General features: G+C 35.8%; 1 protein-coding gene across 1 annotated transcript in view; it reads left to right on the forward strand.

Annotated features, from left to right (window-relative positions):
* Nucleotides 1-4,361: 4,361 nt before the first annotated feature.
* IMMP2L (inner mitochondrial membrane peptidase subunit 2) overlaps nt 4,362-24,951 on the forward strand; it is a 501,527-nt gene continuing 480,937 nt past the window's right edge. Inside the window, exons 1-2 of the mRNA XM_086610796.1 lie at nt 4,362-4,496; nt 11,562-11,665. Coding sequence (XP_086466922.1) covers nt 4,362-4,496; nt 11,562-11,665 — 239 coding nt within the window. The remainder of the gene's footprint in view (nt 4,497-11,561; nt 11,666-24,951) is intronic.

The raw sequence follows: 24,951 nt of genomic DNA on the forward strand, positions 1-24,951 counted from the left end.
TATCAGGAAATCATGTTGTGTCTTTCAAACTTGTTAGCATGTCTATATGTACTGGTGAAATAGTTAGCTTCTTGCCCTTAACATTTTTGTTGGATGTTACTGTCCAACACTTCCTCAAATTCTGTGTGTTTAGATTTAAAGCTTTTAAAAAAGTTGACTATCCATTCTGGAGGATATTCTTTTTTAAAGAAAAATAAAGGAGCATTAGCCTCAGATTCTACAAATAAAGTAGATTAGAGACTTGGAAATTGTAATTTCAACCTTGTTAAAATTTGTAATTCACTTTGAACATTGGACATCAACATTTTTATGTATAAATGACAGGCACATGACATATGCATTTGTTATGAACCCATACATTAATTTGATATACAAAATGATATTTCTGTTATAAATATAAAATACTTAATATTTATATAGCATGAATTTAAAAATAGTATAAACTCTAAAATATCTATATTATAAATACAAAACTTCTCTATAATATAGAGAAAAATGTATTAAATTGACATATTGGAAAGTTATGGTAATATTTCCTTTAGCACTTTTCACAGATTTTCTCAAACTGAATGTTTCCCAAGAAAATTCTTAGTTAGAGCAAATTATAGGTATAGCAAAGGTTATAAAATATGATCTGTAAGAGCAGAATATTATCTCCAGAATTGATAACTGTCTAATGTTTTCTTTATTTTTAAACAAATACTCCAACCAGAAAACTAATTGTTTTTTTAAAAAAATAATTAAGGATCTTGTGTCTGCCCTTTACTACCCTAAATTCTTTCTTGTGACTTCAGTAGATACTTACCATTACTCGTTTCCCTTCTTTTCTCCTAAGACCGCTTAAGCGTAAGAAAACACTGCACATTTTAACCAAACAGTATTTTTCAGCTGAGGATTGTCCATTCATGTGTACAGTTACTGGTAGAAGACAGTGCTGCAAACTGTCTTTCTGCTGCCTGCATTCAAGCTCTTCCTCTGTGGCAATGCAAGACAACTGAAGCCTCTCTTACTGAGTGATGGGTAACCTTCCATTTACTGCCAGTTGGATGATGAACTGTTGTGTCAGCAGCTGCATGGCAACTCTGCCTGTGCATGTACTTATCCAATGGTAAATGTTTGTCTGCTTTTTGGAAGGGAAAGCTAATGAAATAGACCTGGTCAAAATGTGTATGCTGTTCAATGAGATACGGATGTAGTAACTTTTTCCACTTGTGTTAGAAATGTTTTGTTGTGTGGACGGACTTAAGGTTAAAGACAGATTTGTTTTCAAGTAGTTCTCAAACTGTTTAAAATGCGTATGCATGTGTTTGCTATCTTTTGTGAAGAAGGGCTTCCATGGTAGAGTAATCTACAGGCCTGCTTAGTTTGTGTCCTGGGCAAAAGCTGTCTTTTGCTGTGGGAGGTGGGGAACCAGGAAACTTTCTGAATGTAGCGTGTGACTGGAAATGAAGGAGTCATCTTAGTATAGATGGAAGATAAAACTGGTGGCAACCAGATCAGTTGCCTAGTAGAGGGAGGGAGGAAAGAAAGAAAAAAAGAAAATTCAGGGCAAGCAGAGAAGTCCTTCAGCGCAACAGCTGTTGTTGGCTTTGGTGGCTTTGCAAATTGATTGCTTGTAGGGATGCTGTTGGTGGTTTTCTCCCTCATCTTTATTCATACTGTGTCTTTTAATACTGCATGTGTCCAAGCCCACAAAAGTAGGACCTGAGCTCCCAACTTTGTCCACAGCCATTTAATACTCCTGGTGTTGCCTTGGCCAAGTGATGTACTGAGAATGTAACATTTTGTCTTAACTGTTTTAACCTGGCTGCTAGATTCTGTGTCACTATTAATTAGCTTGTAGTTCCAGGAGCATATGGTTGGTCTCCTGTGGATTGTCTGACCAATTACTTTTCTTCAGCTACTAGATTTTTCTGTAGATACCAGCGTGGGGCTTTTGCAAGAAGTTTGTGACAAGATCTGTCAGTGGATTTAGTAGAAGGGATGGGATGAACATTCATGCTTCATTGTTAGTGAAAAAGAGGTTTGAATATGAGGAATTAAAAAAGTTAGTAAATTAATCTGATTTCTTTTTTTTTTTTTTTTAAATTACCTATATCAATCATATTGTGCTACATCTGTCAGGCAATGTCTTTCAGCTTGAAGAGTGACTATAGAGAATGTGGTGGATATGTTTGTGGGCAAATTCTCACAACTGTGTTTTGAGGCTGACATTGCTGTTAGAGTGGAGGTCTGAGATATGCCATGCCAGGCCTCATAACAGTGGAGTAGAATTCCAGCCAGAAGACTCGAGAGGTGAAGTTCAGAATCAGTAGGTTGAGAGACGGGGGTGAAGGTGTATGGAAAGGTATAGTTATAATTATGAAATGGTAGACGAAAACCTGATTTTTAGAGATTCTATTTTTATGTGGAATAATTCTAAAGGTAAATCTGTGCCAATTGAGGCAATAGTCTCTTTTGGTGGATTGATTCCAATAATGAGTTCTGAAACTATAAGCCAAAAGTAAAGTATTTTAACATTTGTCTTGAATTGATGAGGTTTTTGTTTTGTTTCACAAACTTTTTCAGGTTCTTTTTGAAAGCTGTTGATGCAAATTGCAAATGTTTTCATGAAATGTGCAGAAAGAAAATGTAATCGAATTACAAGCATTAAGTACATTTAGACTTTTTACTAGTTCAGCTTTATGTTATGAGCAAGATTAATAGATGATGGTGGAGTATTTTCACTTTTTTTAAAAAAAAAAGTAGCAAAAGAGATTTAAAACCTTATGAAGGTGAATGTCAGAAGTAATAGTAAGGATGTTTCTGTCTTTTAGAAGACAGATCTTGTCATTGCAAAGCTATTGATATCTATAAAGAATTTCAGTGAAGAATATGCTGATGGCTTACTTTGTAGAACTGGGTTTCCTCTCTGAAGTGTAATGCTTTATGGAATTAAGAAGCCATATCCGTGACAGAAATACTGCGTTCAGTACTATTTCATCAGTGTGATTTGAGTTTGTATTTTGCATACAGATATTTCATCGCTTCCATATTTCTGAAAATGCAACAATGAAAAAAGTGTATTGTGAAATTCTATATATTCTGTTTGTAAGAGGATCAAACAAAACTGCATGTATTTATATTTTTCGTTATTTTGATTGAAAAATAATTCTGTGTTCTTGAATACAAACACACTCAAAGTTTCAGAAGTTCAGGGCACCGTCTGTTTTCTCCTTCTATTACTGTCTGTCAGAGTTAGGGTGTGGTAGAGGGAGCAGGGACTCCACAAACTGATCTTATTGCGGAGTCTACCAGAGATTCATTAGATGGAAACAACAGTTTAAATGGGATTTTCCAATAGGTGAAGACCAGCATTTCTTATAGTGTAACTGCAGTTACATAAAATAGCCTTGTGCCTTTGCAGCAGTACCTGGATATGCAGCTTGTTTTTCAGAGGTTTAACTAATACGATCAAACAATTTGTGTTTCGGGGTACTTTGTAGGTATTTTTCAAGACTGTTCATTGGTTCAGGGCTAAATACATAGATGGGAGATAGCATGATAAATGATGAGTTGGGGTGGAATAGTCCCATGTGTCGTTATTTAGCTGCACAGTCTGCCAGTGTGCTTTCAACTTTCTGATGTAGTGGGGAACAAGGAGTCATTGTGTTACTGTGTGTCCTTGTGATATATGTGACAATTTGAATTGATTTCACGTTTGCAATTACCACAGGTGTGGAAAAGATACATTTGTGCATTTTTATGTGTGAAAATATTGAATATAGAAATGGTAATGCCTTGTAAATAGTCAGCTTTTCTTTACATAACACAATCCGTCTTTGGGGATCACAAATTCATAATTACCAGTGTACAGAGAAAAAACTGTTTACAGAATTTTGCTTGTGAACTCCAACTGAATGCTCTGGAATTGGTTATTTCAATCTAGTTTTTTTTGTGTTTTTTTTTTTTTTTTTTCCTCAGAAATACATAATTGAATTTTGTCTGGTTGTATCGGTTTGCTTCTTGCTTAGCTGAACTGTTATCATTTTAGTCATTTTTAGTCATTGAGTCATTTTTATCAAGTAGTTCTGCTAGCACAGGATTACAAGAAATGGTCAAATTAGCTAAAGGGTAAATGTCAAGTATCAAGCTGTCTTCTGTAGCGTAGACTTTTAAATTCTGATGAAGATTTCTGTTCTTTTTCATTTTCATGTCTACATCCATTTTTTTTCATTGTGGATATTGGGAGACCCTAACAGATAATGTAATTAATTTGTTCTTAATTTGTCCTTGTTGGATTTCTACAATGCTGGTGTTATTTAAAATTTGTTTTATAACAACTTTTTTTTTTTTTCCATTTTCTTCCTGTTTTTCAGATTATGGCACAGGCTCAAGGTTTGGGGAAGAGATACATTAAAGCCTTTTTCAAAGGTTTCTTTGTTGCTGTTCCAGTAACGGTGACTTTCCTGGATAGAGTTGCCTGTGTAGCAAGGGTGGAAGGAGCATCAATGCAGGTATTGCTGGAAATATCTTTTGTCTGTCAGGAAATTAAAAAGTGACTGTACACTGACAATAGCAAGGTGGAAAAAAAATCTTTTCTCAGTTGTTATTAAATGACCACATTGTAGTATGGAATAGTTTAATTTTGACTTTGTTAAACAAATACTTTTAGGATGTGAAAAGAAAAGCTTTTGAGAACAAAACTTGCCAAAACTCTGTCTCTGTAAAAGGAAAATATACACATAAGCAGTGATAAGGATGTATTTTTTTTATATGTATCTTCCTAGTGATTTAGAAATAAAGATCTGTTTTTTGAGCACTACCTTTTGTCTCTTGGGATGGAGTTGATGACTCACAAAGAGTCTCTATTAATTTTTAGGAGCTGTATTATGGTAATTGTAAGGGAAAACTGGTTCTTGATATATTTTCTCTTATTAATGAACAAGTATGGCACTATTTTAGTGAAGACTACTGAAAATGACATGAACCTAATATTAATGCCAGTCCTTATCAGGACATGAGTATCAGTTCACTGTTTTTACTTTGGTTATACTGAATGTTTATGCAGTGTAAGCAAAGAAATACAAATAGGCTGTGTAGCGTTTAGAATATAAATAAATACTCGGGATGGTGAACAGTTCTTTATTTCCTGTTATTGGGACTTGAAAAATATATGTTGTAACGTAGTTAGCCAATTTTTGTATTGTTACTTTGCATTTTAAGTCATAGACACTGCGTATTGCTGTGCATCACCTCTGATAACTGTAATTTATTTTGTTCCAATTTTGCAACATTTCAATAGCAGAGACTAAGAATTCTATTCTTGGATGCCAAGTCTTCTTTTCTGATTATCTGAGTAAGATGAGAACCTTGAAGAGAGGTTTCACAGCAGTCAAGACCAGCTGCTGGAGTTTGAATTGTGCAGCGTTCATGCAGATGAAACTTGAGCTAGAACGTGGCCTTGGCTGATTTGTGTTTAACGCTATAAAAAGCATGTGATGGGGAGGAGGGAATGGCAAGGTGGCATTGTGCTTTTTGAGGCAGTCTGTAATCTGTTTAACCTCTGTCAAGAAACAGCTGGCTGAGAAGGCAGTCCTCACCTCAAGAACAGAGACCAAAGTAAAAATCATCATACTCCAGTAATTCTGCAATCCAAGACCAGAAGTTAGGTGTAGCATAAGTTTCTTTTGCCCTTTTCATCAATGTTGTTCTGAATATCATTGATGACTGATCGAAGGTAGGAGAATCTCAGGGCTTACAGTTGTAGAGACAGAAATTTGCTGTAGAAAGGAGGAGTGGGAAACTGGGATAAACAGTTTCATTCTCTTTTTACTGTCTTCAGACAGGAGAAATTCAAATATATAACACACCATCTAGGTAAGTACAAAATCAGACAGACGAATGCACTCCCCCATTTTCCATCTCTCCATTTTTTGCCTCTGTTGGGATCTAGAGCCACATGCAGCAGTTAAAATGCAAATACATCTTGGATTTTATGCTTTTGGTTGTGGTGAGTGGTGGATTTTTTTGAGGCTTTTTTTTTTTTCCCCTCCTAGTGAGCGCGACCTGAGCATTTAATTTTTGAGGAGTTGTGTTTTTTAGTATGCCACCTTGCCTTTCATTGTTTGGTCCTTTCTGTCTCTGACATAATGTTCTGTCTGACATCCATTCTTGTTTGGATAGTTTTACTTCAGTAGCTGGAAAGACATTTTCTATCTTTCCACTGCTCCGCAAGTCTATTGAGCTCGTCTGGACGAGAGCTCAGTTTTATGTTTCCTTTGAAGTCAAAGTCTCATGTTAGGGAGTGCTCTGGTATTGTTCTGGAGTGCTGCTTCTGTACTCACTTGAAGGACATATAGTTAACTGTGGTTTATCCTTGGAAGGTTTGAAAAAACACTGTAGTTATTTGCTCAGATTTATTCAACCTGATGAAGGATAGGCACTCTGTAGTGGCTAGGGAAAGAAATATCTATTCAGTGGATGATTAAAATCTAAGTTCTTCCCTTGATGTGTCTGTTGACTAAACATTCCCTCTGTTGATTGAAGGATGGGTAGCTCGAAAGCTGACATTTCTAACTTTACTGACATCTCAGTGTCTGTAACATTGTCTCTCTGGTTTTAATTTGGGCTTTAACACTGAAGTAGAAGTTTGTTTTAAACTTCTATGTGTATGGATGTTTTTCAGACTATATAAAAAACTTCCTAGTGCTTTTAATAAGATACTAATTTCCTTGCCAAGATTTATTAGACACCTAAGTAAGTCCAACAGGGACATAATTATAAGGAAAATATCCCTCTCTTGCGGAGTAGCTTGAATGAGTACTGGTCATTGTGTTCCAATCCACCTATTTACTGTGTTCTCTGAAGAATAATCTATGTTGAATGTATCTGAAGGCTACGGGTATGAGGGAGAGTGAAGTTCAGTCCACACGTAGTCATACACCCATCAATCTCATGCTTCCAATGATATCTTATCATCTCAATTTGAAGATATCATGGTATGATTCCCAAGAATTTGTTTGTAATAGACCTCTAAAATGTTTGGCTGGCTTTGTATACTCATCATTGTGGCTCCTGCTGAGCCTGAAATTAAAAGTTCTGACAGGAAGCAAGGAATAAATCTCTCTGTGTCACGCTCGCTCTCCTACTCTCGTTCTGTGTTGCGTGCTCTCTCCCCAACCCCCACTTTCTGGTTTTGTTTTGGACCATCCTTACTGCTGCTTCATAGTTACTGATGATGGTAATACTTTTTGACATCCTGACAAGCACACTGAATAAAGGTGCTAATGAAAATACAAATTTTCTGATTTATACCCAATCAATTAAGACAGACTTCATGCATTTCATTGTCTCAAGCTGATTTTGTGTTTCTCCAGTGCTTTCAGCCACCTGTTGTAATTCTTTCACTTATGCTGACTTCAGTGTATATGAGTATTAACTCTAACCTATAGGGAATAACAGTGAACTGTTGCAGTTTATAACATTTTTTAATTGTTTCATTACCTTTTTTTTTCTTTCCAAAATTACTTGTTTTTTTTAATCCTCACCTGAGGTGGTTTTGTTGCTTAGGATTTTACAGATTGATGTGCTCATCTAGAATTTTGTTAATAGTGGGTTTCAAGTGAGTTGTAATCTGAGGTGACACAAATAAGTGGGAATATGATTTCTTAATTGGCTGTTGTGGATATTTTGTGACTCCTCTTGTAATGCTGGGTATTAGGGGCAATGGATTCAGACTGAAAGAGCAGAGATTTCGATTAGATATAAGGAAGAAATTTTTTATATTGAGGGTGGTGAGGCACTGGAACAGCTTGCCCAGAGAAGTTGTGGATGCCCCATCCCTGGAAGTGTTCAAGGCCAGGTTGGATGAGGCTTTGGGCAACCTGGTGTAGTGGAGGATTTCTCTGCCCATGGCAGGGGGGTTGAAACTAGATGATCTTTAAGGTCGCTTCCAACCCTAACCGTTCTGTGATTCTATATACGTTAAAACGTTTGTTATCATATGGACATCTTGACAGCCATGTATGTTTTTTTTCTACTTGGTTTCATTGTTTGTCTGGTGTTATGAACTCTTCATACATAATGATGTGGAAAAGGGAACCCCCTATGGATATATACATTTGTAAATGCATGGAATCAAATGGACTGTTTTCAAGTGAGATGGAAGATGACAGCGTATGTGCAACTTTAGATGCAAGTTCTATTGCAAACAGTTCAATACCAAGGATTATAGCAAGTAGCCTGACCAGCGATCTCTGACGAAGCACGCTTGTTTCAGCAGCAAGTGTTATTGAATGTTCTGTTCCATTATGCATAATAGCAGTTGTAATTATTCTGTGGCAATTTCTCCTAACTTTATTATTAGGATTACTGTACCTAAGCCTGTGAGCTCATGTGAATATTCCTTCTGTTCGCCAAGCTATAAGCAAATAAGTTGTGACCTTCTGGTATTCACTAGCAGCATAACAACTATCAAGTTAATCATTATTTATAGTAAAAGGGCATGCTTTTACCCTTCTACTTACAGAACCTCATGTCCTGTGAGGCTTCATCATATGGCTGGGGATCTCAATTTGCATGCTTTTAGCATTAGATTAGTTAGTAATTGGAAAGAGTGAGTGTTTTGTGACTTCTGCACCACAGTTCTAAATTAAGACCTGTGTGTCTCATTTGTAGCAGGCTATTATGCCAAGAATTTGGGCAAACAAGTTATAACGCTTCAAGCTAGAGGAAGGAAGAAGCCCCTGTATTATTTTTGTTTCTTATAAAGAGCCCTTGTGAGCCTATTTGTTGACTACTTTTTCAGAAGCTGTGTTTTTGTTTTGCTAGACCTGGAAAGTTACTACTGGTAAAAATGTCATGGGGAATAAGCTGTCTCTGAACACACTGCATTAAATTACTTCTGTACTTTTTGTTGTGGAATCATAATTTATGTTGTTTACATTAGAGAAAGACTTGCTAAAGGATTTAGATGATTTTTTTTTAATTGTTGATGTAAAATGAAAGTTGTCTCCTTCTAGTTTTCCTCACATCTTCTTCTACCAAAATAGTTATTTTTTTCTGTGCATTTTGAATATGTCAAGTTGTTTTGTGAGAAAGAAAAAAAATATTCTACATAATTATATTTTTCTGAAACATAATTCTACTGTGTAATGAGTTGGATATCCACTCTGTATGACAAAACCACATGAGCAATGTATTGTTAAAAATAGCAAGCAATATGGTGTTACATTTAGAGTGCTTTAAGTTAAAAATTTTGATTGTATAGTATCTAAATGTGTTTAAACTCTAAAGCATTTCCTTTGTTTAAGTACAGAAAACAGTAGGAGTCAACTGGGATAATGCAACTAGAGCAATACTGTAACTACCCGTTTTATTTCTCTGCAAGATGCAGTCGATATAGATTTAGTTGAGAGGAAAAGTTTGTGAACACTCATGTAAATATTTTCTAAGTATCAGCTGTGAAATACATTATCTTTTGGAGCAAAGAGTTTAAAATTTCTATTTATTTTGACCTTCTCTTCTGGCCCTTTAAGGTAGATACTTTTGAGTACCAAGCAGTCTACTTTATGAGAATATGCCATATGTATGATTCCTGCTTTGTAAGATTGACCTTGTGTATCATTGTTAGCTTCTGGCCCACATGTGTCTGCGTTTGGTAAAATGAGCATGACTCTGAATTGTTTGTGGATTTGTATGTAAATAATTTGTACGTAAAGATACTATCCTTTGGTGGAAGATGCTATGAAGGTGGAAAATCATTCTGGAAAGTCTTGATTAAAAAAAAATCAAATATCACATCTACTAATTAGCTTCTGGTTTTCATTTATCTGACTCTTGCAATGCAGAGACTCTAGTAGTAAAATAGTAATGAGTGTTAATATATTTATAGCTTAGACTGAGACCACATTTCTGTGGATGTTGAAGTGATCTGTTTTGATTTGCAGACTTAATTGACTAGAAATTTGCCCTATAGTCCACAGCTCAAAGTGTAACTACCTTGTCTGCTGTTTAACTAAATATATTGTGTCATTTCCCTCCCTGCACCCGACATATTTATTCTTTTGACCTATCATATTCCTTACTGTTCATGTTAATTATAGGTACTCAGGACCCTCAGCATGTTACTTCTTGCCCATTGAAAAGCTAGTTTTTCACAAGTCCCATTTGGAATAGGTCTTTATCAACTAATCTGGTTAGCAAAGAAAAGATGAATAAGGAAACTGTAGTAAAGAGAAAGTGGCACTTTTAGACTTTTTTGTTAAATTAAAAATAAATACTAAGTATCCATCTTGCTTTGGGAGCATAGTTTACTGAATAAAAATACAATTAAATTTAACACTGTGTAATTACTTGTGTTGAGAACAGTTAATTTCAATCCTATACCCTGATTGGTTTGCTCATCAAAGGTACAGTCAGGCTGGGGAGGGAAATCTCAGAAGTGAAAGTCTCATGGTACATGTGGAAGGCCAAGTTATATTGTAAGGTGAGCACTGAAAACCTATTCTACAAAAAGAAATAATCAAATTTTAGCAAATATTGCAGCTATCATGCAAATAAATGTGGGGCTGTCTACTCTCAGTACTCTGCTTTATTACATATGTGACCTAACTCTAGAGTCTAAATTAGAGGTCATCTGCTGGCCAACTGGGAGATACTGTAATTGTATTTGAAGAGTCTAAAAAAGCTTATTGAGAAATGAGCTATCAAAAGACTTTAGCCTGGATTACTCTTAAACACTTTCTGTCTAATAAAAGGAGTATTTGTATTGAAATAAGCCCTGCAAAAATCAATGAAGACAGTACTGTGATGGGCTATTTCTGTCCTTTGCTGTTTCTGATGGGTTAACTCAGAGCCTGCATTGGCCAGGTACCCTGCTTTTGTACCATGTCACACAAAATAATTATGTACCATTCTATGTACCTTCTAATCCTCTGTACTAGTTAATTACTTGGTTGTTTTAATGTTGAGGTTAATGAACAGTCTCGTTTCACTCTATGGTTCTGTGAGAGTTCATGCTTGTTTGTATGCTGTTATGGAAGGCCCACCTTTACTGGCAGCATCAGTATCTGCTGTAGATGTAGGGTTTGTTTTTTCCCCTTTGCAAAGGATGCTGAGATGAGTGTTGTTACAAGTACGTATTTCATTTGTTGTGCATTATGCTTGAATAAGCAGTAAGATGCCTGCAGAAAGTTTAGTGTTGTGGGTTTTTTTTGTGTTTTTTTTTTCCCCCCTGGGAATTAGTGTTCATGGTTCTCTGTTGTTTTTAGTATTTAAATGATATGCAGTAAAGGCAATCACTTCTTTTTATCAGGCTTGTCATAAGTATATATCCTGCGTAATTTAATATGCATGCAGTAGTGCATTGAAAGATGTGAACTACAGTTTGTCATAAATTAAAGGCATTTAACAAAGAAATATATTTCCCAGAATACAAGAGATTCTTGGTCCCCTTATAGGAAGTGGGTGCGTTTTTACGGATTTTAATGGATTTTAGCTGCTGATGGAATGAGAGTTAGGTGAAAGATTCATAGAGGAAATGTAGATCTAAAGCTGTTTTTTTTTTTCTCCTCTCTCAGCCTTCTTTGAATCCTGGGGGAAGACAAGCATGTGATGTAGTGCTCTTAAACCACTGGAGCATTCGAAATTATGATGTACAACGTGGGGACATTGTGTCATTGGTGTAAGTCATTTTGCATACAGTAGTTTTGCAAACATTTTGATACATGTTTATATAAGTGTTGAACCATCAGTATTTAATATTTAATCTAGAATATTGAAAGTATGTATATGAACAAGGATCATAAAATTTTTGATAATGCGTTATTGTTGTTCCTGTAGTCTGTTTTCAACACTCAGCTGTTCAAAGAGTGCGTTACGAAGTTTTTACTTGAAACGAATGCAGTGTAAGATATTATGTGATACAGTATATATGTGTACCAAAACTGCCAAGAAAAAAGAGCTGTGAGACAAAGAGAGAAAATAGATAAAACATTATGTGGCTTAATGGAGTATACTTTTTAAGTTGTTTCACTATGTGCTCATATTTGTGATAAAAAGAGTGTTTCTTTACCAATTAATACTAACTTTTTGTTCCCCCCTGGAGATATCTGGCTTCTGAATAAAATTGTAAATAAGATCACAAGAATTCAACTGTCTCCATAAAGGACAAATGTAGCAAAAAACAAACAAAAAATACAATTATAATGGGAGGTCTATGTATCAAGCCAAAAGGTGGCAGTGTTTCGCTGTTGAAAATATTCAAGACTAGCAGAGGACAAACTCCACTGCAGCCTTAATGTAGTACAGAAATGGAATGTCAAAGTGTGCATAACTGACACAATGATATAATACATATTCATACTACATGCTAGGATAGTTTAAGCTTAAGGTTTTAGTTTTGTTGGTGAAATGCACAATATGTAGATTATAACACAACTGTCTTTGGAAGCTGTATTATCTAGCTTTCTTTTTGTCATATATCCCTTCTAATTGTCCCATTTTTTTTGCCTACCTCTTCACTGCAGTGGTAATTTGTATGACAATTTTCACTACCAGCTCTTAAAGCAAACTCTCGCATAGTGTTCTTTTGTGGGAAACTTAAAATTTACTTTATGGTCTGTCTTACTGTCTGGCATATAAGATTCTCTGTAAATGGTGTAGCTGCAAATATGAATTTATTCATGTTTGCAACACCTAATATTGCAAAAGGACTCCAATTTCAGGTCACTTAATGAATGCTTGTAAAATTTGTTTCTGCCTGTGTGTGCATCCCTCTGCCCAAGTCATGCTCTGGTGATTGTTTAAAACATTGAATGTAACTGATTAGTAATTAATAGACTGAACAGAAGATGAGCATGTTGTCTGATCAGAAAATAGAATGAATAGTTCCGTTCTCCTTATACTTCTTGTTGTACCTTCTCATCTGCATTGATTACTTTCACTTCGCTGTATGTTTGGGCATGATAACTAATATTTTAGATGCTATGGTTCTTTGTACGTTTTGAAAATTTTGCCTGCTATTGATGGAGCTTATGTGCACCCTATGGAAAAACCCACATTGTATTTATGCACTATACTGAGGTTTTTCTTAATCTTTGGGGAAGTGCACAGAATTATCAGACTAGAGAATTCAAAAAGCACATTAAGAACAATGTAAAGGAAGTTAACTTTTTAAGTTGTTAAGTACTTCATGATATGAGGTTGTTATAAGCAGCTTTGGCCTACTAGCTTATTGTAATGTAAAGTTTTTAATTGTCTTGTAAACACTTGCAGAATATAGTATCTGGATGTGATTTTATACCCGTGGGAGTTTTTTGAGACTGAACTTTTGATACATGAGGCTTTTATGTAAACAGGCTAATATTTTTATCCTTTTCATTTCGATTGTTTACCTATGATTTCTATAACTCGCTAGTGAATAGATATCATATGTATATGCATGAATTGTACTTGGCGGTCCTCAGAGGACTTGGCTGATTTAGGCAAGGCATGAACAGGGAAGGCCAGTCTCCCATCAGCTGCTGCTTTTTCCTTTCCTGTCAGAAATTCAGATGAGAAAGTGTTGGTGTGACTGAGATAGGCAGATGGATATGTAAACCTTCTTTCATATCCTACTTGACTGCTTAACATTTATCCACTGTCTCCTATTTTCAAAATCATAGTAGAAAATAGCTGTGAGGTTGTGAGAGGGTGGTCTTTTGCAGGACAAGAGCTGAGGTCAAATATTCCTTCATGGCAACTTGACCAAGGCCATCCAAGCTCTTTGCTTTCTTCATGCCGTCAGAAATACTGTGTCATTCTGAATGGCTGCTGTTTCTGTCACAGCTCTTAAAAAGGATTGTTGAGATCCCAACTGGCAAAGTCCAGTGTAAGTAGATGGCCAAGAGCCAAACCTTGGAGCAAAGAGATGAGTTAGTCTTGGAGACCCTGGCTGCCCCAAGAGAGCCTGTGATTACACTTGTAATACTGCCTGCAGATCCAAAAGTTTTTCCTCTCTTGTCCAATCTAATTCTTGATGAACATATATATATATATTTTATTTGCTGACTTTGATTACAAATGAGCAACCTGTCCTCCAGCACTTGGTGTTTATGCCTGGTCAAGGTATTGAATGAAGACTGCATGTTTATGGAAACGTGTCATGTGTCTCTGTCATCCCTGTCTCTGCATCTGAGATAGATATAACTATGCATCACAACCACAGCTGTGAAATTAGCCACCGTGCGTGCACATATGTACATATACCTGGTTTTAGACACTATTTAGAATGGTAATAGTCCTTAAAAGTATAAAATTAGAGTCAGATAGAACCCATGGAGAGAATAAGTTGGTAGCAGAGAATGATTTGTTTACTTGCAGTTTAGTGTTTTTCGTGTTAGCTTGAACTCATCTTTATTGATACCAGCATTAAGAGGGCTCAATGTTATAACATGTAACTTTTGAACATGCCATTTTAAGTTGATTCAGAACTCGGGGAAATTAGTGGCGTCCTTAACTTGATCACTTGCTCGAGTGCTTAATTTGGATATAGCTATATTACTGGGACTTAATAAATTAAAAATCAAAACTGTAATATTTTTTCAATAAATTAAATAATTTCCATTATTACGTATTTCAGAATACTACCTTTCCATCTCTTAAACAGATGCAACAAAGTGTGTTATTTTCTTTGTTTTGGAAATGCATTTATTTATCTTCAAAGAGAGAACGTAGTCATGTGGCGCATGAGGTCATCTTTAAAAGATAAATGAATGCATGTTTTGGCCAGGTGGACCTTGATCTTTCAATAACTTTTGTGGTGAAATGGGCATTTTATTTTGTAAGAGCTCTTCTGAAGTAGGTCCCAATAATTATGTAGAACTTTATCAGATATTACAGAATTAGTTACAGGATGAGTAGGCTTCTCCCAGCTGGTTTTACTCTGTAAAGCTTGAATGTCATCAGCATTGTAACTGTAGCAGTATGCATCATGATGTGGGCTGTACAGCTCACGTGGGTTCTTGGGAATATACACTGCAACTGCGTTTCCTGGTACTGATGGGGTTAGTGCTCTTGTGTGTTAATGGACATTTTTGCCAACTTACCTATATGTAATTTGGTTTCTACTGTGTACAAATGCAGGTGGTGTTGTGAAAAGATGTTGCGAAAGAGTGATTTATAGCTGTAGAATTAATTTTGTTTGTCTCTCTCTGCTGAAAACCTTATATCTTGCATGTAAAATCTTTCCGTCTTTTTATTCCAAAATTCCTGGAAAGGTAGGAAGAAGTTGTTGCAACATGTAGAAAATCGCAAAATCAGTGTGTATGTAGATTGGGTATTTTATCTGTATGACAAAATTTAACTGAGCTTTTCAAATGAAGACACGACAGTATTAATTCAGACTTTTAAAATGATTTTTTTAGATAAATAAAAGTTGGTCATTGTCTTGTTCTTTACTTGGTTAATAGGTTTTTAAGAAAGGAGTTAATAATAACTGCAGTATAAATAGGGTTGTTAGATTTTGAATGATGAAATTTCAAGGCCATAAATATTCACAGATACGAATTTTGGCCTTTGGAGGTTATGTTACTTCTGTAATAGAGAGAACACCTTCTCCAAAGTGTGACTGAGAGCGGAAACCTACTTACTGGGTTGCCAGGTATCCCTCCATTTCTAATTTAGAATGTGTGCTTATGCAATAAATAAAAATAGCTATGCTAATGTAATCTGGAAAAAGATTGAGTACCAATGTTGTTTGTTCTGTACGTTCTGAATGGTAACATGCTTCCAAAGTTTTGAACTATAATAGCTAAATGAAAATGGGCAGTATATTTTAAAACGTGTTTTTAAAGGTCAACTATAATAATAAGGAAATAAATGCTCTATATTTTGTCAGCTTCTTGTGAGTTCTTATATTAAAGCATAATTGCTTTAAATGCAAAAAAACCTTTTTACATAGAAAATTCCTTGCCATTTTTAAAAAAAACTCAGTTTCTGTCACTGCTTCCTTTGACTCTAAGATTACGTTCAGGCCTTGCAGCAAACTCCCTTACTTTTGGTAACTGCTAAGTATTTTTGTGTGAGATTATATGTGTTTGAGCTCTAAAAAAATCCAGTGCAAATCAACACTCTGGAGGAAGAATCAAAGTAGTGTATGTGAGGTTGCCTCTGCTTCTGTATCCTTCACTGACATCTGTTCAGACATGATAATTGGAAAAGATAGTTGCTGTGATGATTTTATGTGATGGTTCAACAAGTTTCAGCCTATTATCACAAATTTTAATAATCCGAATTTTGAAGGAATGCGGTCCTGTTCAGTTGATGGAAACCAAAGAGTTCTCAAATGGTGCAAAATGAATACATACTATTCATAAACCATCACTAATTGGAATTTCATTAGTAAGACTAGCCTAGTAAAATAAAAATCAGTAAGAAGGTACTTACTGAAAGAACTGCCTTGAATTTGAATCAGTAGTTCTAATTATGAAAAGACTTCCTACTAAATTCTGATAAATGTAACATGAATAGATATTTAATGATTCTTGCATTATTTTTGAGAAAGCTTCTTTCTGACTGAAGTACTGTGCAACATTTTACTAGTACCTCTACCTGACCTTCTTAAGTCTTCCAATTTCTATTCTATTTTTGTTTGTACTTAGGTCCCTGTACCAAGTCATCTGTCTTCTGGCAGGTAGGACACTGCAAAGGAGGTTGTGCTGACATAGAAGCTAAATAATCACTTTACTTTCTGTGCCTCGGTGACCTCAGAAAATCTTTTCCTGTTCTGTTCTTTTATCTGGGAAAAACCCCCTCATATCTTTTCCTGATAAAAATCAAATATGTAGTTCTAGTTTTATTATCTGTGTTACAATCTGTTCTTAGAGTAGGTATCATATAGATAGATATCATACTATATATGAGTGTGTTAATACTGTTGATGAAAAAAAGACTTGCATCTTGTATTTATAAAGTAAAACTCATTTTCTAAAGAAAGTTTTCAGATACTGTATGTGATCCCTAGTGTTGTAGTTAACGTTATGGTTATTTAATTTAAAGTCTGTGGATATGAGTAGGAAGTTTTCAAGATTTGATTGCAAGAATCATTGCTGGAGAGAGTCTGGCTAGACTCTGTAGGCCAAAAAGTAACGTATATGAATGCTATGGCTTCCAGATTCTTTAGTGGTCAAATTGCAGTTTGGAGAATTCAAAATAAATGTATTTTCTTTTCTAAAAAGTTAATGATGTGGAAGTCAGTTAGATGGCCTAGGCTATTTGTGAAAGAGGTGTTAGTTGATCGGGAAGAGTTCTGTATTGTTATAAGTGATGCCAGTGAGAACTTCATATTCTGGTTGATTTTGATTTTATCGCCCTTGCTGCTATTGAATTAAGTACCTTGCTATTGAATTAAGGAACATTTTATTGCTTGTTGAACATTTATTAAAGTATTTATTAGAATACTACATTGCAAGTTTACTAAAAAACACTTCATTGATTACTTGGTTAAGCTGATTAGACAAAAGTGAATGTTAAGCTTACATGCATTAAACTAACATAAGCGAGAATGTGGCCAATTGGTAATTAAAAAAGAAGAAATTCTTATTTTATCACAGTAATGTATGTCAGATAAAATTATTAAATCTACATCAGGTACTTGATGGGATATGAGTGGATCTGGAATGTTGCTATAATATCAGTAATTTTGACTCTAAAAGCAGATGTTGAAATTTAATAATAGAATCCCATTATCTGAATCTTTTTTTTTTTTTTATTCTAGCTAGCATCCCTTTAATAAATTTATGGACATCAGCATGGTTGTCAGAAATTCTGTTTAAAATCTGAATCTCTATTAGTTAGAACATAGTTTAATCATAATGACTATTCATAAGATAATTCCATCAGTTCTCGTCTGAGGTATTGCTCTTGGAGTGGCTGAAGAGTACAACTTGGAAAAATATAAATCATCATTACTATGTCTTTTGCTGTTTTTGTGGGGTTTTTTTGTTTGTTTGTTTTTTCTGCATATAGCCTTTGCTTTTCATTTAAAATGCAGCATTGATGGACTTGATAAAAATAATTAAAATGAAATGCACAGTTTGTGATATTCGGTTGAGTTTACTGCTAAGTAGTATAAAATTTCACTAAGGCATATTCTAGTGAAAGGGGAGGGAAATTGTGATCTTACCAATGTCAGTACCAATTCTACAGCATCAAGATTAAAGCTGTATTATACAGGATAATCTACTGATCAGTACTTCTTGTTTTAAGTATTTTTCTTCTTGGCCCACCTGTATTTTTACACTGGAAAAACTGCGAGTTATGGTTATGTTGCAACTCAGCCAGATTACAATGTGAAAAATAAAAACAAGTTATGTTTCATCCAAACATGTTAAGTTTCATCCAAACATATTGGAAAGCAATTTCCAATGTTGGATTCTTTGGAAAGCAAGAAAGATGGGAGGAAAACTGGTTCTGTGTGATCTTTAAGTTGTTAGAGGATCAGGTAAGGTGTTAACAGCTAATTAATACATAAGGAGCACCTATGTTTTGCTGAAGCAGGACTGTTAACAGTAATTTTCAATTTCATAACAAAATTAATTTATTCATTCAATTCATTTATTTGTACTTCACTTTTTAGTGATTGAGCATATGAAGACGAAAAGGGGGAAAAAAACCCCTAACAAATGCAATAACTTACATGCCTCTATACAACAGAAAAGGGAACAGTATAGAATAGTTTTTTTTACTGTTCTTTATGATGGGCAGTTATAGTATGTTGGAGATCATGGGTCTAAGTGGACAGATGCTTGAAATATTGCAGAAATTACAGCCTGGATTTGATTGGCTGGAAAGCTGTCTGTGATCCTGTAACTCTGCCTTAGAGTGTGATGGCTGACTGCCCTGCGAAGGTCGTGTGGAGCAACAGGGGCTTGAAAACTGCCTTGGTTTAGAAAAATGTCACTTCTACCTTTTGAAATATTTATAATTTAGATGCTAGGAACTTGCTTTGCATTCAGCAGAATCTGGTGATATAAATTCCTGGTGCAATGTATGTACAGAAAGGTAACAGTATATTTTTCCTGAACTTTTTTTTTTTCTTTAACCTTAAGAAAATTTGACAACTCGGATAGAGAAATATTTGATATATTTTTTTCGCAGTATGTTTCCAACTGCTGAGAAGTAATTACTGTTTTTTTATGACTGGCATTGCTTGTAGGTATCTAGAGCTAGGAAAGGTTTTACAAGTCAGTGAAATAGTCTACACAATCTCATTGCTGGAAGAGGCAGGAAATACGATTGTTTCATTAACTAACGGGAAATTCCAATGCTCATTCTCTACAGGGTATTCAAATTAGACAGCTCCATCTTAAATAAATTCAAACTGAACATTTGTGATGGTACAGGATAAAAAAAGTCATGGGTATTCATATGGTTGTCCTTGCACAAAAATATCAGGTGTATTTTTGATTATGGTAAGTGATGCAGTTGTCACACTGGAGGGGAGGGATGCCGTCCAGAGGGTCCTTGACAGGCTGGAGAGGTGGGCCCATGCCAACCTCATGAAGTTCAACAAGGCCAAGTGCAAGGTTCTACACATGGGTTGGGACAATCCCAAGCACAAGTACAGGCTGGGTGGAGAATGGATTGAGAGCACCCTGGAGAGGAAGGACTTGGGGATGCTGGTTGATGAGAAGCTCAACAGGAGCTGGAAATGTGCTCTTGCAGCCCAGAAAGCCAACCATATCCTGAGCTGCATCCAAAGAAGGGTGACCAGCAGGTCGAGGGAGGTGATTCTGTCCCTCTAATCTGTTCTCGTGAGACCCCACCTGGAATACTGCGTTCAGCTCTGGAGCCTGCAATATAAGAAGGACATGGAGCTGTTGGAGCAAGTCCAGAGGAGGGCCACGAAGATGATCAGAGGACTGGAGCACCTCTCTAATGCAGACAGGCTGAGAGAGTTGGGGTTGTTCAGCCTGGAAAAGAGAAGGCTCCAGGGAGACATTCTAGCAGCCTTCCAGTACTTAAAAGGGGCCCAGAGGAAAGCTGGAGAGGGACTTTTTAGAAGGGCATGTAGTGATAGGACAAGGGGTAATGGCTTTAAACTGAAAGAGGAGAGATTTTGAGTAGATCTAAGGCAGACATTCTTGACTGTAAGAGTGGTGAGGCAGTGGAACAGTTTGCCCAGAGAAGTTGTGGATGCCCAGTCCATCCCTGGAAGTGCTGAAGGGCAGGTTGGATGAGGCTTTGATCAACCTGATCTAGTGGAAGGTGTCCCTGCCCATGGCAGAGGGGTTGGAACTAGATGATCTTTAAGGCCCCTTCCAAACCAAACCATTCCGTGATTCTATGGTAGATGTACCGTAATTTTTAAATGTGTACTCAATCTGCTGAACAGATAGCTTGAAGCTTTAGAGGATTGTTAAAGTGAAAGTAAACTGAAAGTTTGTTGAAAGTAAAGTAATTTCCTTCTCTTGAAGGTAAAGTTCTTGTGAGGAAGCCAGTGCACCAACTATGATTCCTATAGAAGATACATATCAAAGTACTTAGGTTCCACTGAACAGATGAAATTCAGAGTGCTGTATTGATGAAATACTAGAGAAACTTCTCGCTAGATCTTATCTTTCATATTGCTTTACGTGAATCGTGAATGATCAAGAGTAATACATATTTTGGCTCTAAAGAGGCTGTACCAACTTCTTCATAATATGAAGAAGTTGTTCTATACTTAGAAAGAGAGGAAGTAATGAAAACTTTTCGACTCTGGAGATCAGCTTACGCTTTTTTCTCCATATTAAACCATTCTCTTTCAAAGATGTCCAGTTCCTTAACATCAAGACTTGCGTATTCCAACACTAAATTCCGTTACCTGTAACAGTATGAAAGCTTGAACAGAGAAATGTACATAGGATGTTATGATTCAGCAGTGCTTGAAACATGGAATGCAGTCGTTTTTCTTATGCGATATAGCTTGATAATTTTTTTATTTTTTTTAAGACCTGCACATAAGCTATTAAATAAAATTGGTTCTTGTAGTTTTTGAGTATGTACAAAGATACCTAAATACATTGTAGCCTTTTGGGCAGTTAGGCTGCTTTTGTTTTGTGTACAATCTGGAAAATACTGAGTTGATATTTTATTATATGGGATATTTCATACAGTGTGTTCTTGGACAAATAATAGTTTAAATACTGCCACAGCTGACTTCATATTTTTAGTAATAACTTCCCCTAAGCCAGTTTAGTCAATTGCATTATGAGCAACCATAAATATTAACTGCAGAATGTTACTTCTAGGAATCTTTCAATGAACTATACATATGCTGACAAAGTGAATTCTGCTTACACATCAAAAATATTTATTTCCAATCTAATTGGTGAAGTTGGATGAAAAACCATGGGTCTTGACCTGTGCTGAGCATATTGTGGACATGAATATTTTTGCATGAAATAAGCAGAGTCTTGGCCTTGTTTTCTGTTTTTTCAGCCTGTTAGCAAAGGCAAAAACAAGGGAATGGCAAATTATCAGGTTAAAAATTATAATTAACCTTATCATCACTGTATTTTCTAGGGAAATTATATTAGGCTATATTCATGAATGTAACATTGGATTTTTATGTGCAATCAGTTGCTCCTGGAAAGTGCAGTTGAACAAAATTTAGCTTTAAATACATGCATATATATTTTTTAGCTGAGAGGGGACTTTACTATTGTTGTCAACTGTCTGTCTGTTGATTAGCTACAGAGGAATGGAGCCAAACTCTTCTCAGATGTGCACAGCAAAGGGATGAGAGACAGTGGCCGCAAGTGCTTCAAGGGACATTCTGACCAGATATAAAGGGGGGAAAAAAAATCATAGAATCATAGAATGGCTAAGCCATTAGCCAGAGGTACCATGAAACTTCTGTCCTTGAAGTTGTTTTAAACTTGTTCAGCAAAAACCTGAGCACCCTGATCTACCTTTGAAGTTGCTTCTGTTTCGTCCAGCAGTCGAAGTAGATGGCTCCCAAAGGTCCAACCTGAATTATTCTTTTCGTCTACAACTTGTAAGACATGGGACATAATTGCTATACTCTTTCAAAGTTGGAAGTCAACACTACCAGTTAATGTTTACCATATGCATGATGATGTTTTTAATTTGTTTTATAACACTGGAGTTTCGAAAAACCTTTTATTCTGTAGATATGGTTGTGATATTTGTCTTTCAGTGGTTTCTAAAAGACCCAGTCGTGCACTGAAAGCCTGTTGTTCTAATAGCTGAATGTACAGAGAATGATAAGATTGCATTTGAACTTTATAACTACATTGTAAATTCTCTAAAGGAGAAACAATGAGTAGATTCAGGCAGATGTGTATGGTAAGACAATCAGTGGGGTGGGTGGCAGTCTGCATGCAGACAGCTGAACGTTGGGTCATGTTTAGCGTATTACAATAAAGGGAACTGCTTTGCAAATGTGTGTGGAGAGCAGTTCCCAAGTGAATGGAGGAGCCTGGAAAAGTACACAAGTAATTGTTTGCTCACTTGTTAAATTTTCAATTAAGTCTGACCAGATTCATTCATAAGGGACAAGGTCAACATTTTCACTGTAAATCGGAGAGAAATGTGTCAGGAATGAAGTATAAGACACCTAAAATGAAGGCAAAAAATTTAAAATGATAGAAAACTGAAAGCAAAGAGAGGGGTTACCGACAGATTTTAGTGTTATGGCTGTAATTTAGTGATTTGATGTAGGAAGAATCTACAAGAATATTTCTATTTATTTCATAAATAGAACTGAAATTGATTTGAACTTGGCCTGTCTTCTTTGCCAATATGGAGGGGAATGATCTACCCTGCTACTCTCTAGCCACTCAGCTCAAATTTTCCTTGGTAGTGTATGTATCTTCTTTCATGGATACCTTTGTGAAATGTAAATAAGTATTATATAAACAGAAATTTGGACTAAGGAAAAAGGTAGAAGTAAAAACTTAAAATTATAGTTCACTTAAAACTAAGATCCATAGCATAATACCATTTAGGATTTTGGTAATTAATAGTGTATATCTTAAGGCAAAAAAGAGATACCTAGTGAACACGTTTCTTGTGTTATATGTTGGTTTATATGTTTGCTTTAAGGGACAAATTAGAGGCATTCTCAGAACAATAACTTTGATGTTTCAAGAACTAGGGCAACTGTAATGAGAGAAGCGTGGTCTTGCCATATAAAGGGAAGTTTATTGTCAGCAAGCAAAAGATAATAGCATCCTGTACACCCAGAAGGCCTGCTGTGATGTTTGCGTCTGCATGAGATCCCCTTCGCCCTCAGAACAGTCTATTTTTAAACTGGTGTTGAGTTTGACCTTAGTAAAGAGATACTGTTGGAAGATATTTAAATGCGTGATCATGCACAGTGTGTTCCTCGGTCCTTTAGGACACTGACAGTAGTATTTTTTTCTACAGCAGATTTGTATTAGTTTACACTTTCCTTGAGTTCAAAGGCTTATCCGTTTAACTTTAAAGGGGAAAACTTAATTACAAATTATATTCCATATCCTTAATTGATAATAGCTTAGCTGAATCCCTGAGACAGAATTAGAGACTTAGCTTCATTGTTCCAAACAGCTTGCGATGAGATGGTTTCAGATCTCTGATTAAAATAGGAATAGCTTCCACAGAACATGAAGTGCTGACTTTGTTGTTAATGACGTTTTCCTCACTGTGAGCTGTGATTTCTTTGTAAAACCTGTGAAGAATATAGATTGTTCTAGGTCAACGTAACCACTACTTCATAGGAACGACATGCACGCCTTTGAGAACTGAAGCGAGCTGTTGGTATAGTTGACATGTGTTTATTGTAGCATGTTTAAAATACCTTGTGAAGCCAGGAAATTGTAAGAATAATAATCTTTCATGGGCCTCGTGTGACCTTCTAAGATAATGTTTGACCTTTATGTTATCCCATGGTATTCGGACTGTAATATTGAATGTTAGCTAGAATTTTTAAATAAATTGACTTAACACTTGTCACCCTTACTACATGAAACCTTATGTTTTCCTGTGGTCAGAAAGTGCTTTTTGTGCATCAGCAGGACTGCAGTACTACTGCTTAATTGAGAGAGAAGGCATCTCATTCTGTATGTTTTAAAACTGACAGTGATGAGAAGGTGTGATGTTAGGATGAATCTTTACTGCGAGAAATTTATGAAAATGTGTTAGCTAACATTAAGTTAAACCTGATTTAGCAAAACAAAGGACCTCTGAATTCTGAACTCAAATTTAGCTAAAAAGATGTGCATCTTAATATCTGAAACTTTGTCTAGATGCTTCTTAGTTGTGTTAATTGAGATAATTGAGCGCGTTCATATAGAATGTTTCCTCCTCTTTATTTTCCCTTTCATCTATTTTTTCCGAGCCATTATCTCAGTGCTTTAATAGAGTTTGAGTAGCTGGCCTTCCAGTTCTTCCGGTAAATTCTCATTTGTAATCCTGAGGCCATTACTGATGTTGAAGAGATTACAGACTCTGTGAATGCATGAAGTGAGTTGTGGTTTATCGAAGTATTTAGACAGTGTGATAGTTGATTCTGTGTTGTGTTGCCTTAAAACTGGAGGACTGTGATCTGCAGCTTAGTAGCTGTTGTCTCCCACTTTTCTAAAATTTGCCACCATTATTCCAGCTGTCTAATTCTAAATAGTTTCTACTTTTCTCCTTAAAAGATTTTTTTGTGTGTGTTTGTTTTTATGTATGTTTTAATCAGCTTTTACCTGTGATTAGTGATCAGGTATGACATAATAAATCTCTCTAGTTGGTTTGTGAATGAATTGACACATTTGAAAATACTTACAGTTGCAGAGACTCGAACAGTCGTGTTTAGGATTTCAGCGGTGTTATAGCTATATACGAGGCAACTCAGCAGGGTTTTTCGGTTCACAAGATGTGCTAATGCAGCAGCAGTGAACTGCCAAGGGAAATTTAAATTTGAAGGGACTCTTCATGTCCTGATTTGTAAAAGCC

This window comes from Tauraco erythrolophus, chromosome 4 (genome assembly GCF_009769465.1).
Source record: "Tauraco erythrolophus isolate bTauEry1 chromosome 4, bTauEry1.pri, whole genome shotgun sequence".
In the NCBI taxonomy this organism is placed as follows: Eukaryota; Metazoa; Chordata; class Aves; order Musophagiformes; family Musophagidae; genus Tauraco; species Tauraco erythrolophus.